This window comes from Aphanomyces invadans (genome assembly GCF_000520115.1).
Source record: "Aphanomyces invadans strain NJM9701 unplaced genomic scaffold supercont1.13, whole genome shotgun sequence".
NCBI lineage: Eukaryota > Oomycota > Saprolegniomycetes > Saprolegniales > Verrucalvaceae > Aphanomyces > Aphanomyces invadans.
In genome coordinates, this window is record NW_008580158.1 from 904918 (window position 1) to 917441 (window position 12524).

The following is a 12524-nucleotide window of genomic DNA, read 5'->3' on the forward strand; positions in this document are numbered from 1 at the left end:
TCAAGGAGTGCAGACTGCAGCCAGCGTGAAAGTGGACCCTCTTCGCCCGGCGCGATTTGGTGCACCTCCACCGAGTCCGGCGGCGGCATCTGCACAACCGATTCCTGAATTTTCAACTGGTGGCACGACACTATTGGAAGCGCTGACTTCGACGGATGTGGAGCGAGAGGCTCTTGGGACTGGGAAGCTACCGAGCGAATCGTCGAAGCCACGTTTTGATCCAGCGATTGGTTCAGTTGTGGGCTGCCCTGGGATTACACAAGCAGGTGAGTATGAGTCTTTCGCGTTGCCATAGCTGAATGCGTTGTTGAGGTTTTGTTTCAGGTGTTTTGTCCATGCATGCCAACGACATGACGTCTAGCCAGCGGAGCTCAGGGTCGCGGAAACGAAGCTCTGGTCTCGAGAGAATGTCGTCGGCGATGTCGTCGACCAACTGTGTGATTGAGATTGGATCTTCCGATGACTCGGACGACGAAATGTTTGTCGTGAAGGCCCCTCCGTCCAAGAAACCGCGTCTACTTGCAAGTGGTGCCAGCATCGATTTGTCTTTGGAATCGGATGAAGAGTTGGCGCCCTCACGGCCATTGCTTTCCGTCCGCAATGAACCACACATCGTGGACCTGACGTAGGTTTGGCTGCTCCTTTTGCAGTCCATCGCGGCTTTGTCCAAGTGGGGAATCTCTCTGCCTGTCATTCGGTTCTGTTATATTTAAGCACTCTTTGTGACTCTGGCGACGGCAATGGGATGCAGCGGGGCATATCTGTCCAAGGTCGCAAGACTGCACCTGCCTTCATGTCCTCATAATTCGTTCGAAAACAAGAAAACGTTCCATTCCAGCCTTCAAGCGGACTCGAATGTCGTCGTTTATTGTGTTTCAGTTCACTCGATATCCGGTGCGATCGCTGCCAATGTGCGCAGGCGGCCAGGAGGGACTGCAGCGGACACCAACGCGGTCTATTGAATCACGAGCACCTCGTCGTCGTCGTAGCCAAACTCGGCCTTGTACCGGGTGAACAAATCGGTCAGCTCTTCCTTGTATAACGCGTGGATCTGGATCAGTTCGTCTTCCGAGGGATTTTCATTTTGAGTGACCTGCAACAGAATCCCCGTGACCATGCACACCATCTCACTCAATGTACAGGAATGGGCTTGCCAAACACGACACCGAAGCGGCGCTTTCCCGTCAACCGTTTGGGAAGCCACGTGAAGAAGCGGCCCCAGAAGAGCAACAGCGGCACCTTGAGTGTCGAGAGGAAAAAGTGCCGGACCGACTGGGGCGGGTTCCAGATGCTACATGACGCCCCATCTGCCATGAGCAATCCATCTATCCACATCCACACCATGGATGCAACCCACGCAACTTACTTGTACATCCACTTTTCACCAAAGACAAATGTCGGCACGACATCCGCGCCATATCGGACGGCCAGCTTAATGAAGCCCAACCGTTTGTTGAGCACGAGGGTGGTCTAGTTGACAATGAGAGAGAGAGGGCGTGGACTACAGGGACGTGCTCGTTTTGTATCCCCACGTACCTGCTTCGAGTTGGGGTCGGTGAGGAAGATCTCCTTGGACCCACCAGGGTACACAATGACGCTCATCTTTTCCTTTAAAATGCGCTCGGCGTTCTTTCGGCTCGCGTCGACGGCGGCCAACCTATTGTGCCGGCGCGTGCAACGTCAATATGGTAAAGGGTGGCCACCGAACGACAACACATGACACAACGGTAAAGTGCACAAGCCAACACAGGACACGATTTGTTGGGCAACGAACCAGAGGCATATTTCTCGGGCCATCGGGATGAAAAACATGGGAGTCGCTCCCAACGCACGGGCGACAATGCCAGGAAACAGCTTCTCGAAGTTGCCCGCGTACGTCGAGATGCGCGATAGGATCAAGATGCCGTGGGGATGGTATGCAAAGACATACTAGACAGGGACAAGAGGCGTGACGAAGGGCAACGGCACAACGTGGTCGAACTTGTTTCGTCGGGTCCAGGGCCGCTTCACGAACGATCTCGAGCCTACACATGACACTCGCGTAGGAAGGCACCAGGGCATTGCGTCATGCGAATCGACATGGATCGCTGATGAAACAACGTTCGAGACCAGGCTGGTCGTCGTACTTGGTGTAGCTGCACATCAGGTTCCAAAGACTGTGCTCACGCAACCAGTCCCATTGCATGCCGCCTTCCTTTGGCGTCAGCTTTTTGTGTGCGTTGTTCAAGAACGTCGGCAAGTAGACCAGGACAAGCGCCACACTCACGTAGGTGTATCCAATCTAAGCACACATCGCAGGCGTGGCTGTTGTGGACATTGTGATCGATGGCGCGAATAGCTACCTTGTGGATGTAGTACAAGAAGATGCTGGTAAACACGGGCCACACAAGGTAATGGATCGCCGTGAAGCTCATGATGAACTCCAACGAGTTGCTACAAGACCGAACTCGATTGAGATACAACCCGACCGGTCCACACAAACGCCATGATCAAGGGTAGACGAAGCTACGTACAATACAACTGCCGGGAGCGAGTCGCGGAAGGTTGGGTCGGGGTGCACGCGTAAGACACCGTCTTCCTTGCCCGTTGACGCCGCTGTCTTAGCGCCGCTCGCCTTTTTCGCTTCGCACATCTTCAACGCAACGGCTTGTGCGAGTCATCGCGATGGGCGTGTGAGTCGATTTCGGCTAAGCCAATCAAATGTGCTGGTTTGGAATTTCAAATAGATTACGTATAAACTACAAGATAAGTATGAATTAAAATATTCCACCCACACCTGGGTCATGACTCTTGGTGCAATCGTTGGCAAGCAACGAAGAGGTCGCGAAGGTGCTCGACATAGACTGCGTGAACTTCCTGCACCTCGTCTTGCGAGGGGTGTGCATTGCGCTCGACCTGCCGCCAACGACGATGAGGACGTAGTTGGGGACAGAAGATGGGTTCTTGATGGGGTATCCATACAGGTATGGGCGAACCAAACACAACCACAACGTTCGCCTTGGGCCTTGTGCGCACCCGGTCCACACTCGAGTATACTTCGATGAGTTGAACAAGACACCTCGGAAGCAATGCACTCCAGTGCGACGTCCTAGATTCCGGCTGAGTCATGGCCTTACACGATTCGATGCTGCCACGAATGTTGTAGGCACACTGACGTACGGAGTTGAATTGTCGCGATGCGACGTGTCGAGAGCCAAGACCGGGACGAGCGATACCCCATGCATCATTGCAATCCTGACAAACGTCAGCGAAAGCTGGGACTACATCGGATACGTTGGACAATAAAACTGCAATTGACTTGACTGCAGCGTTACCTGTGGATCGACTACCAAGAACGCGTCGTTGGTTCGATCCATGGCCTCTCTTTGGTCGATGCGAACATCATAGAGACACTGCAGGAGGCTCACACCATTGTGCAGCGCTTCGTGGGCGACGCCTTCTGTCGCTTCGACACATCCAAGCCTGCAAAATGAATCATGTCAATGTTCGAGGCAGTCGTGACAAGTTCGACTCGCCACAGTAGCAAGTCCCGCAGGAACGGGATATAAAAGTACGGCGTTGACACTAGTGTTCTGGTGGGGTGGTCAGGGAAGAGCGCCGCCCACATGCCACCACAACGCGAGAGGCTTCCCGAGCGGGAGGTGGAGGTGTTCGAATGCAGCCCAAAGAAGTACTACGTGCAGCAGGCGCGTGACTTGACGAGATAATCAGCCTTGACAGGCAATGTAGCGTACTCGGTTGGTCCTGTTTAAACGATTCACTCGAACGCACTCCAGGCTACAATCGAAATGAGAGGTAGCGGAAGGAGGTCAGCTCACCGGAAATGACGTTGGACAATATGCCAAAATCTGTGGGTACGAATGGCGTCCCAGTTCAAACTACCCTGGGACGGCAGGACTTTATCGCTGGCACCGTTGAAATACGTGGGCATATACGCCACGACGATCGCTGCGTTGACGTACCAAAAGCCATGCTAACGAAATACACATTTCGTGATCTTCTAGCAGTGCATGTCGTAGCCAGTCTTACGTAGTAGATCCAGGCTATGATTCCGATCAACGCCAGCAGCGCAATGAACAAACCGTGAGTGACGCCATTCACGACGGTAAACTCGACCAAAGGCCTGCGACACACGACGAGTTCAAGCAATCGGGAATTGTTTGAACTAGCTTACACGAGCCCACGCGGAAGGATACGTGGGAAATTGTGCGGGGGGTGCACTCGGAGGACAGGCTCCTTCTCTGGTGTCAGCTCTGGCGGGGTCGGGAGGACCATGATGGCGGATGAGAAATGGCAGCGAAAGCCCTGTCGAGGGACATAGTGGGATGCCTGGGTAACATCAACTTGGGGCTCGGCGGTCTGATTTGGTCAAAACAGACCGGCCTTTCCAGGCAGTTTCACGCATGTAACTGCTTCATTAGCCAAGTTGATTCAGCCCAACTCAGAGCGGAGCGCGCGACTCTCGACTACTTCCCTCTCAACCTACCGGCAGCTCGCAGTAGATGTCGTTGTGGGGTTTCTGGCAGCTCGTCGACGTCCCCACCTAATCCTGTGATATATAGAGCACCAAGGCAAGCAATCAAAATTCAAACACCTCTCTCCAAGGTGGAGTGGGAACTACCGCAAGGTGCTGCGATATCATGAAGCCTATCGACGGTGTGAATGGAATCGATTTGGCATATCGAATGAGCTACTCAGTTGACCATATCGTTGGTTAGGGGGGGTTCATGTCGGCCAAGATCGTCATGTCCGATTGTTCTTGCCCAAAATAAACATCACAAAACCGCTGGTCGTAACGACTCGACGGCATTTCGAACAAGCATGAGGGTGTCAAGCGGCAGACTTCGCTTGGCCTTTGCCACTGGGCTCAGTACATGCGCGGCATTTGCATCCGGGTATGCGATTCTCTCTGTTCGGATTTGCTTCCAACCGTGTTGATCATGGTAGCGCCAGCACGCTTGTGGCGCGCAATTTAGTGTACCATGTCGATCCTGGCCAGGACGTTGTCGTCACGTTGAAGGGGTACAGCATGGCTGGCCGTGCTGTAAGTCTTGCCGAATGGAGCCTCGTCCCCTTCCCAATGTCAACGTTATCGGGTTTGTAATAGCTCACAGTATCGATTGCATCGCTACCCGCCGCGGGGTTTCTCTATCAACTGTCCCAAGTGTACAGCGACTACGGCTACGACCCCAAGAAAACGCCAACCGCTATTTCGACGACGCCTGCGCTCGTGACAGGCTCCAACGCTCGCGTGGTGTTTTCACGGCCCTTCTCCAACTCACCCCTTGATTCCAAGGTATATTTGAAATCCCCTCCATGTCTCTTCGCCCCATGCCTTGTCCATAACAATCTTCCAATGTGGCGGTCGCTAGTTCGCCCAGTTCACGTACACTGTCAACGACGGGCTCACCACGTCCGCCCCAGGGACCATTACGATCTCACAAGGTCCCGCCGTGATGTCGAGCCAATTCTACGTGGACACCGAAGGATGGAGCATTCGCAATAACAACAACCAGCAGGTAGCATGAACCCCTGCGCTCGCTGCCAGGGCTGCCAAATGTGTAATGCTCATGGGGGGGTGGCTTAGCCAGTTTATGATCCCACGAGCTACGGCATCATGAGCTATTATATCTATGGAACAGGTGCAGTGTACGAGGAATGGGGGGGGTGTTTACCTGTGCATGCTGAATAGAGAGCGTGATCCAAACTCAGCCCACTTCCAGCGATGACGCCCAGCTTTGGTACTTTACGGCCCCGTCCAAGTTTCTGGGCAACCAATGGTCGACCTACGGCGGCACGCTGACGTTTACATTGTCGGCATCGGAGGGGGATTTCGCGGCATCAAACCGGAATACACCCGCTTCGACGCCGCTGGTCATTCTTGATTGCGCCACGTGCAACCTGAATGCAGGGGTGCGCCTCGCGTGGCCCCAAACACTGTCGCCTACGTTCACTGGGTCGGCGCAAACGTTTACGATACCGCTCTCCGAGACGGCGGGGTGGATCACAGACCCCAAGAACACGTTGCTTCCGTGGACGCCGCCATCGCAATGCGCGTTCGTCGAAGTCGTGACCAAGCTCAGCGAGCTCTCCATCCTGGGAGACTTCACCCGCAGTCACGAAACGGTGGCGCTGGACTCGGTCGTGCTTTCCCACGGCCCAGGCCAGCCTCTAACGTGCTACGGGGCATTTTGAATAGCACTTTTGTTTTCACAATGTCGAGCTGTGTTGCGCACGACGTGCCGTGTTCCATCGTGCACATTCTCGAGTTCTGCTCCATCTGGAAGAGCGTACTCTCGATTCCATGCTTGAGGTTGCCCTGTCCTAGGCATTGCTTTCAGGCGAGCCATCCATTTCCAAACCACGGGAGGAGCGATGATGTGAATGGCGCCATTCTGCTTTATGTCGCGGCCACGTCGCCGCGACAAGTAAAACAAAGGCAAGACATCGTTGTCGTCGCTACTATTGGTACATTACACAGCGGCGGGGACATCCTTGGTGCTGGGAAAGAGGATGTGCGCATGGATCGGGTAGTGATCGGACGGGTACCGTCCATTGCGCGATTCTGTCACAACTTCTGTCGACACGACCTTCATTGTAGTCGGTCGGTACAAAATCCAATCGATGTGGTTGGCGGCGCGCACAACTTCCGGGACTTTTTCTCCGTCGTTGTCGACCCCGGCCCACCCATGGTACGTGTACGAAACATCGCCGATGGCCTTGTCGGCAGTCTTCCACGCTTCTGCAAATTGAGGCCCGGCGGGATCACTGGTAAGGTACGAATACACGGACGTGTGGCGGTATGTGTTGAAGTCTCCAACGACAAAGACGGGCATCGATGGCTCCCACGTGTCTTGGATGCGGCGCCAGATCAACTTGGCACTGTTGACGCGAGACCGTTCACTACGATGGTCAAACTGGGTGTTGATGAAGACAAAGTGCTGCTTGGTCGCCTTGAGCTCAAACTTGCACCACGTCACCATTCGCACGCATGGGGCGTCCCACGCAGTGACACCAGGGACTTCCGGGTTGTCGCTGAGCCAATAGTTCCCGCCGTCTAATTTGGTCACGACATCCGTGTCGTAGAAGATCTGCTCGAACTCGCCGTTTGCTTCTCTCTCGACGCCGAACCGGTCGTAGTTTCCATGCAATTTCGAGTGGATCTCCGCGAGTTGATCCTTCAGCCCTTCCTGCGTGCCCATCACGGTCGGTTTATACCTGTTGATGAGGTCGATCAAGTGCTCCTTGCGGTGGTCCCAGCTGTTCCACCCATCGTTTGCGCTGGCGAAGCGAATGTTGAACGTCATGACAGACATCGGGGTCGGTGGCAGGGCGGCTGCTTGCTGCTCGAAGTAACCAGCGTCCTTGCGAAGCTTGGGCGCGACAACTGTGCCAGATGACGATCCAGAGGTGAAAAACATGACCACGCCCACGAAACAGAGCAAGCCAAGGCCTATTTTCACGCGGCCGGCCGTGTTGTCTGCATGAGGCTTGTACGGGTTGCGCATTGCGCGTTGCTGCAGTCTCGACTGGAACGGATCCATCGATGGCACGATTGCCACGAAGCTCTTTTCGCAGTGCCAGATGTCTGAGGTTGATATCCGGATATTGCCTTGGCCGCCATCCCAAGTATCCGGAGATCCGAACAACCTCCGCAGTTCGCGATGACTCACTCGATTGCTGGCCTGAACAATGACATGAGGCGCCAAAGCCGGCATCGCATGGATGGTGGTAGCGATAACACGTTGTGAGGAAGCCACTGTAGCAGCCTTAGCGGTTGCGACGACTCAAGTTTGTGATGTACGGCCTCATTGCTCGAAACTAGACTGTCCAAGAACGCAGCAATATTTAGGAACTTTGTGACAGGGGTGACGACTATGGTACTGCCACTTGGTCGGCATCGCGTTGCTGGCTGTCATGACGGTTTAGCTGGCTCAGGTTTCGCAGGTAATCGAGCGTGTACTGGTTGTCGTTGCAGACGCGAGAGAGGTCATTGAAGTGGGTGACGAGGCTCTTCTGCAGCGCGCGAAGCGTGCTGAGAAATTCCACCGAGTGCGCGTCGATGATCGGTCCGTGCGCGTTCAGTATCGCGAGGCTCCACGTGAGGTAGTACTCCAAGTGGGGGCTGTCGGTCAGTCCCTTGGCCAGCAGCGCCATGAGCCGCTTCAAGTACGTGTCGGTCAGGGCCTGTGCCACGAGAGGGATACTTTCGACTGGCACGCTTTCCAAGCACAACCGAAGCAACAGTTCTTCATTTAAATGCAGTGCCATGAGCAAACCCTGATAGCCAATTGTCAAATCAGTGCACTGGCGTCATGCAATCGTCGAGAGCAATTCCGCATTGTACCTTGCTAAACTCTTGGTGCGCCAGTGTCCGCCTGATCGTGTCGGGCGTAATGTCTTCGTCAAGATCAAACGGGTCAAACACGAGCGTCTCGTCCAAGCTGTAAATCAAAAGCCCTTCCGTCGTGGCGGCAGCCCACGATCGGCCTGTCGGCGAGAATAAAACAGCTTTTGATAGCACTTCCATGCCTTGTCGGCGGGCGCCGGGGTCCACGGCTCGCTTCGCGCCGATAAGTTGGTTGTCACTACAGCCCATCAGTCCATTGCCGTATTCCTTTCATCCAGGAAATACGCATATACGTACGCGGCGTTGTACGTGCTGAGAGGATCAACGTCGAGGTTGAGCTGGGCCTTGGCACCGGCCTCCGTCATTTCAGCCGAGTGCAGTCGATCGAGCACGCCTTCCAAGCTCCGGTTTTGGCTCAGCTGAAATTTCTTGAGGAGCATCGGTGTTTTCGTCGACACTTGGTAGATACAAATATACTTGGACTGGCCGCCAGCCAAGATGCAGTTGCCTTCGGCCGAGTAACACACTGACGTAAAGTGCTTGGATCGCGTGTTGTTGGCGGCCGACATGGCGTCCTACACCGTCACAAACGTGGGCTCGATGGGTCATGGTCTACGCGCACGCACCGACGAATGCCGGCCTCCAGCCACGTCCTTCTGACCATCGATTTCCCCGACGAGTTCACCGTCCGCGACCGTCCAGAGATTCAAGTGCCCGTTGAGCGTAGCGCTGCACACTTGCTTGCCGTCGGGCCGGAACGCAACCGCCAGGACGTCGCTGGAATGGGCAAGCGGTTCAATGAATGGCTTGTTCTGATACACGTTCCATACGCGCACGGTATGGTCCCACGACCCGGACGCGAGGAGGAGCTCCTACAAGTCACGGGAATCGCATGAGCTCGATCGAAACAGACAACACGTTGGAAAAGCCAGAAGCACGCATGGCCGCCGAAGTGACCATGATACCTTACAGAGCGGTCTTACCTCGGTCGTCGACGGCGAAAACGCCAGTGACGTGATCGGCGCCGTGTGGCCACTTAAGACGTCCGTGAGGCGACCGGTCTGCATGGACCACACGTATATGTGGAACGGATCGAGAGTCCCGGCGCACACGAGCTGGCCGCTCGTATCCAGGGCGAGGCAGAGAAACTGGACAGGGCTCGGCGTCGTCAGCGTGCGGAAATTCTTGTACCGGTTCAAGTCGAAAGCGCGCACGGTGCCGTCCAACGAACAGCTCACGACCGCTTGGCCGTTGGCCGTGAACGCGACGCCAGTCACGGGGGCGGTGTGCTCGTGGAACGTGACGTAGCAAAAGCCAGATGTGGTGTCCCACAACTTGAGCTTGGCATCGTCGGCCCCCGTGGCGAGAAGGCGGCCGTCCGGCGAGTATGCAAGCACGTTCAAGTCAAAGTAGTGGCCTTGCTGCTTGAGCACGTATGTCTCGGATTTCCACTCCCACACGAGAAGTTGGCCGAGGTGTTGCGAAGCCAACGCCAACCATTCGCCGGACGCGTTGATTGCGACGGAGCTGATGCGATGTTGCGAAACACTGAGCGTGTGAATGTCCTGGAAGTCGGGAAGCGAGTACAACCCGAACGTGCCGTTGCCAAACCCCACAACGAGCAGCTCAGTGGCGGCGTGAAACGTCACGCAGTCCACCTTGGCGTACTCCATTTTGAATACGTGTTTGTGCTTGGTGGACCACTTGACACCGCGAGCAACGAGCGGGATCTCGTCTTCATCGACATCCTCGTCGGGGGCGACACCACCGTCGTGTTCCCAGAGATACGCGCCGCCATCCCGCGCAACCGTGTAGATTGTCTGACCGTCGGCAGAAAAGTACGCGCCGACCACGACATCGCGATGGCCGACCAGTGTGTACGGCGTGAAGTTCGGGTACGGCTGGAGAGACCACAGGCGCACGGACAGATCCTTGGCAGAACTGAGAAAGAACTTCGAGTCGGGCGACCATTCAATCGACAAAACGTCGCCGTGGTGTCCACCGTACGTTCGGTGGTGAACGAACGGTGCGAATTCTCGCTTGAGGCCCGGCGCCTTCCACACTTGAATCTTCGTGCCATGGGACACGGCGAGGTATCGGTTGTCCGGGCTGAAGCGAAGGGTGCGAACGGGCGCTTTGAAGTTGAATCGGTACAGGACAATCCCTTTCTTGAGGTTCACCAGAAGCGAATGGCCGTCTGGAGGTAGCGAAACGTGTCGTGCGTCAGTGGTCAATGCACAATATACTTGCAACTATCATGCTGTACCTTCGTCGACAGCAACGAGCAGGCGAGAATCGAGGGAGACGGCAATCGTTTGGACGTTCTTGCGGCTTTCAAACGCAAACGTTCGCGACGCATTGCTGCATACATCGTTAGTACAAACGAGAAGAAAACGCGACATGGACGTACTTGATCAAGTCGAACACGGTGATGCGATTGCCGACAGGACTGAGCAGCGAATTCCCGTCCGGCGTGAACACAAGGTTGCCCTGTGTGTAGACGGTCCCACAGAGGTGGCTGAACTATACACGCGCACGCATCAGAATCCACGTGAGTACACTCGCGGACGTAAGTAGCGTCGGACCTCGTACGAGAACTTCATCTTCCGAACGAGGTAGCTGGCGGCGGCGGTGGACGACGGCGCGCCAAGATACAAAATGCTGCACCAACCAATGCTATTGGCTTGCACCAATCACACGGGAAACCTTGTGGAATTCGATATGATATTTCACAGGTTTATTCAACTTAAACTCGTTGGATTGGGACGCAAGATGGACCATGCCAAGGCCTTCCTGGACTTGTTGGGGTCATCGACGGACGCGATCTCCGACGCCCAGGTGCGGGACTCCTTCCGAGCCGAGTATGACAAGCTTCCAGGAGTGATCAATGAACTCGTTACGGATGTACGTGCACATTCATGCTGCTTGAACACCGTTGAGTCTCATCAACATGGTCGAGATAGGGTCGCATCAAGATCTTTCAACAAAATGGCAACTTGATGTATGGCCTAGTGGCCAAGGAGGAAGCCGAACGCATGCGTGGTCTCACGTACGTGGACTTGGTCAGCGGACACCGGTCATATGCGACGACACTGTAGGGTTGAACAACGGGGGGTGCTCCATGAGATTGAAAAAGCTGGCAACAAAGGCATCTGGACACGAGATATCAAGGCGAAAACCAACATCCCGGAAGTGATCATCCGTAAGACGATCCGTTTGCTCGAGACGCGCCATCTCGTGAAGGCAGTCAAATCAATCAGTCAAAAGAACAAGAAGCTGTACATGCTCTTCGATCTCGTGCCATCGCGAGATATCACGGGCGGACCATGGTACAACGAACAAGAGTTTGACCACGACTTTATCGACACTCTGCGAAACTTTGTGTGCCAGTTCATCCGCGCCAAGGTACCTACCTACGTACCTGTTCATGCTCCCCATGGACGCCACCTCATCCCACCATTCCTCGACAGGGCATCGTCACCCTCAAGCAAATCACAGATAAGGTGCACGAGTCTGGCATCGCCAAGGTGTCGCTAGGCCCGGACGAAATGATGTCCATTCTCAACACACTCATCTACGACGACCGAGTCGAGGAAGTTCGGGCGGCAAGGCTCGCCAGCGGGGTACGAGCTACGCGCTTGGGTCCATAGATTTTTATGAGTATGTGTGGCTAGGAATGGCGCGAAGTGTCTTACAAGGTATCCCGTGAAGTGACGGACTTTGACACGCTGTCAGACACGCCGTGCGGGGTGTGCCCTGTGTTCGACCAGTGCGCGGATGGAAACATCATTTCACCAGCCACGTGCATCTACCTCACCAAGTGGTTGGATATCAAGGACGAGTTTTAATAGAGTGCATTCACATGACGGTTCATTCGCTCCCCGTCTGTTGGCGCCAGGGGGCTCACGAAAGGCATGCCACCGCCCCAGCACAGTACACGATTGATCCGGTGTACTTCGCGAATTGATACGTATCAGGGTTGGAGTATTGCCCGTCGAAACGGATGGGGGAGAGCAGATTCAATTTCGAGGACTGGTGCAGGATGCGCATCGAGTCTGTGTCCAAGATGGGATGGTGCCAGCCACGACTAAACGACCGCTCCACGCACGTTGTTGAAGGAGAATTCCTTTGTGCTGCTGCGTTCCCATGTCGTTGATTGGGTTGGTCCAACACA

At 55.0% G+C, this 12524-nt stretch overlaps 6 protein-coding genes across 7 annotated transcripts; 2 read left to right on the forward strand and 4 right to left on the reverse strand.

Moving 5' to 3' along the window:
• Positions 1-751: 751 nt before the first annotated feature.
• H310_07219 (hypothetical protein) lies at positions 752-2664 on the reverse strand. Its single transcript, XM_008872564.1, has 9 exons — positions 2514-2664; positions 2343-2433; positions 2127-2281; positions 1982-2024; positions 1775-1929; positions 1537-1657; positions 1367-1470; positions 1141-1291; positions 752-1093 (listed from the first exon to the last, which is right to left on the reverse strand). Exons 1-9 carry the CDS (start codon positions 2630-2632, stop codon positions 956-958), a joined length of 1077 nt encoding a protein of 358 aa, XP_008870786.1. The 5' UTR covers positions 2633-2664; the 3' UTR covers positions 752-955.
• A 45-nt stretch (positions 2665-2709) lies between these two features.
• On the reverse strand, positions 2710-4353 carry H310_07220. Of its 2 annotated transcripts, XM_008872566.1 has the most exons (9): positions 4175-4353; positions 4030-4123; positions 3819-3973; positions 3735-3777; positions 3516-3673; positions 3315-3462; positions 3160-3260; positions 2962-3088; positions 2710-2895 (listed from the first exon to the last, which is right to left on the reverse strand). In XM_008872566.1, the coding sequence occupies exons 1-9, from the start codon at positions 4273-4275 to the stop codon at positions 2782-2784; spliced, it is 1041 nt and encodes a 346-aa protein (XP_008870788.1). In that variant the 5' UTR covers positions 4276-4353; the 3' UTR covers positions 2710-2781. The 2 variants fall into 2 exon arrangements, with proteins under 2 accessions (XP_008870788.1, XP_008870787.1); XM_008872565.1 differs by having other exon boundaries at positions 2710-3088.
• Positions 4354-4792: 439 nt separating this feature from the next.
• H310_07221 (hypothetical protein) lies at positions 4793-6216 on the forward strand. Its single transcript, XM_008872567.1, has 6 exons — positions 4793-4895; positions 4948-5044; positions 5108-5296; positions 5373-5519; positions 5588-5642; positions 5693-6216. Exons 1-6 carry the CDS (start codon positions 4822-4824, stop codon positions 6193-6195), a joined length of 1065 nt encoding a protein of 354 aa, XP_008870789.1. The 5' UTR covers positions 4793-4821; the 3' UTR covers positions 6196-6216.
• A 231-nt stretch (positions 6217-6447) lies between these two features.
• H310_07222 (hypothetical protein) lies at positions 6448-7591 on the reverse strand. Its single transcript, XM_008872568.1, has one exon. The coding sequence runs from the start codon at positions 7542-7544 to the stop codon at positions 6474-6476; it is 1071 nt and encodes a 356-aa protein (XP_008870790.1). The 5' UTR covers positions 7545-7591; the 3' UTR covers positions 6448-6473.
• A 187-nt stretch (positions 7592-7778) lies between these two features.
• Positions 7779-11010, reverse strand: H310_07223 (hypothetical protein). The gene is made up of 8 exons (XM_008872569.1): positions 10936-11010; positions 10761-10873; positions 10617-10711; positions 9334-10547; positions 8977-9222; positions 8648-8925; positions 8348-8588; positions 7779-8280 (listed from the first exon to the last, which is right to left on the reverse strand). The coding sequence occupies exons 1-8, from the start codon at positions 10951-10953 to the stop codon at positions 7876-7878; spliced, it is 2610 nt and encodes an 869-aa protein (XP_008870791.1). The 5' UTR covers positions 10954-11010; the 3' UTR covers positions 7779-7875.
• An 85-nt stretch (positions 11011-11095) lies between these two features.
• Positions 11096-12228, forward strand: H310_07224 (hypothetical protein). Its single transcript, XM_008872570.1, has 5 exons — positions 11096-11254; positions 11314-11399; positions 11449-11755; positions 11821-11973; positions 12025-12228. The coding sequence occupies exons 1-5, from the start codon at positions 11123-11125 to the stop codon at positions 12196-12198; spliced, it is 852 nt and encodes a 283-aa protein (XP_008870792.1). The 5' UTR covers positions 11096-11122; the 3' UTR covers positions 12199-12228.
• The last annotated feature ends 296 nt before the right edge of the window (positions 12229-12524 follow it).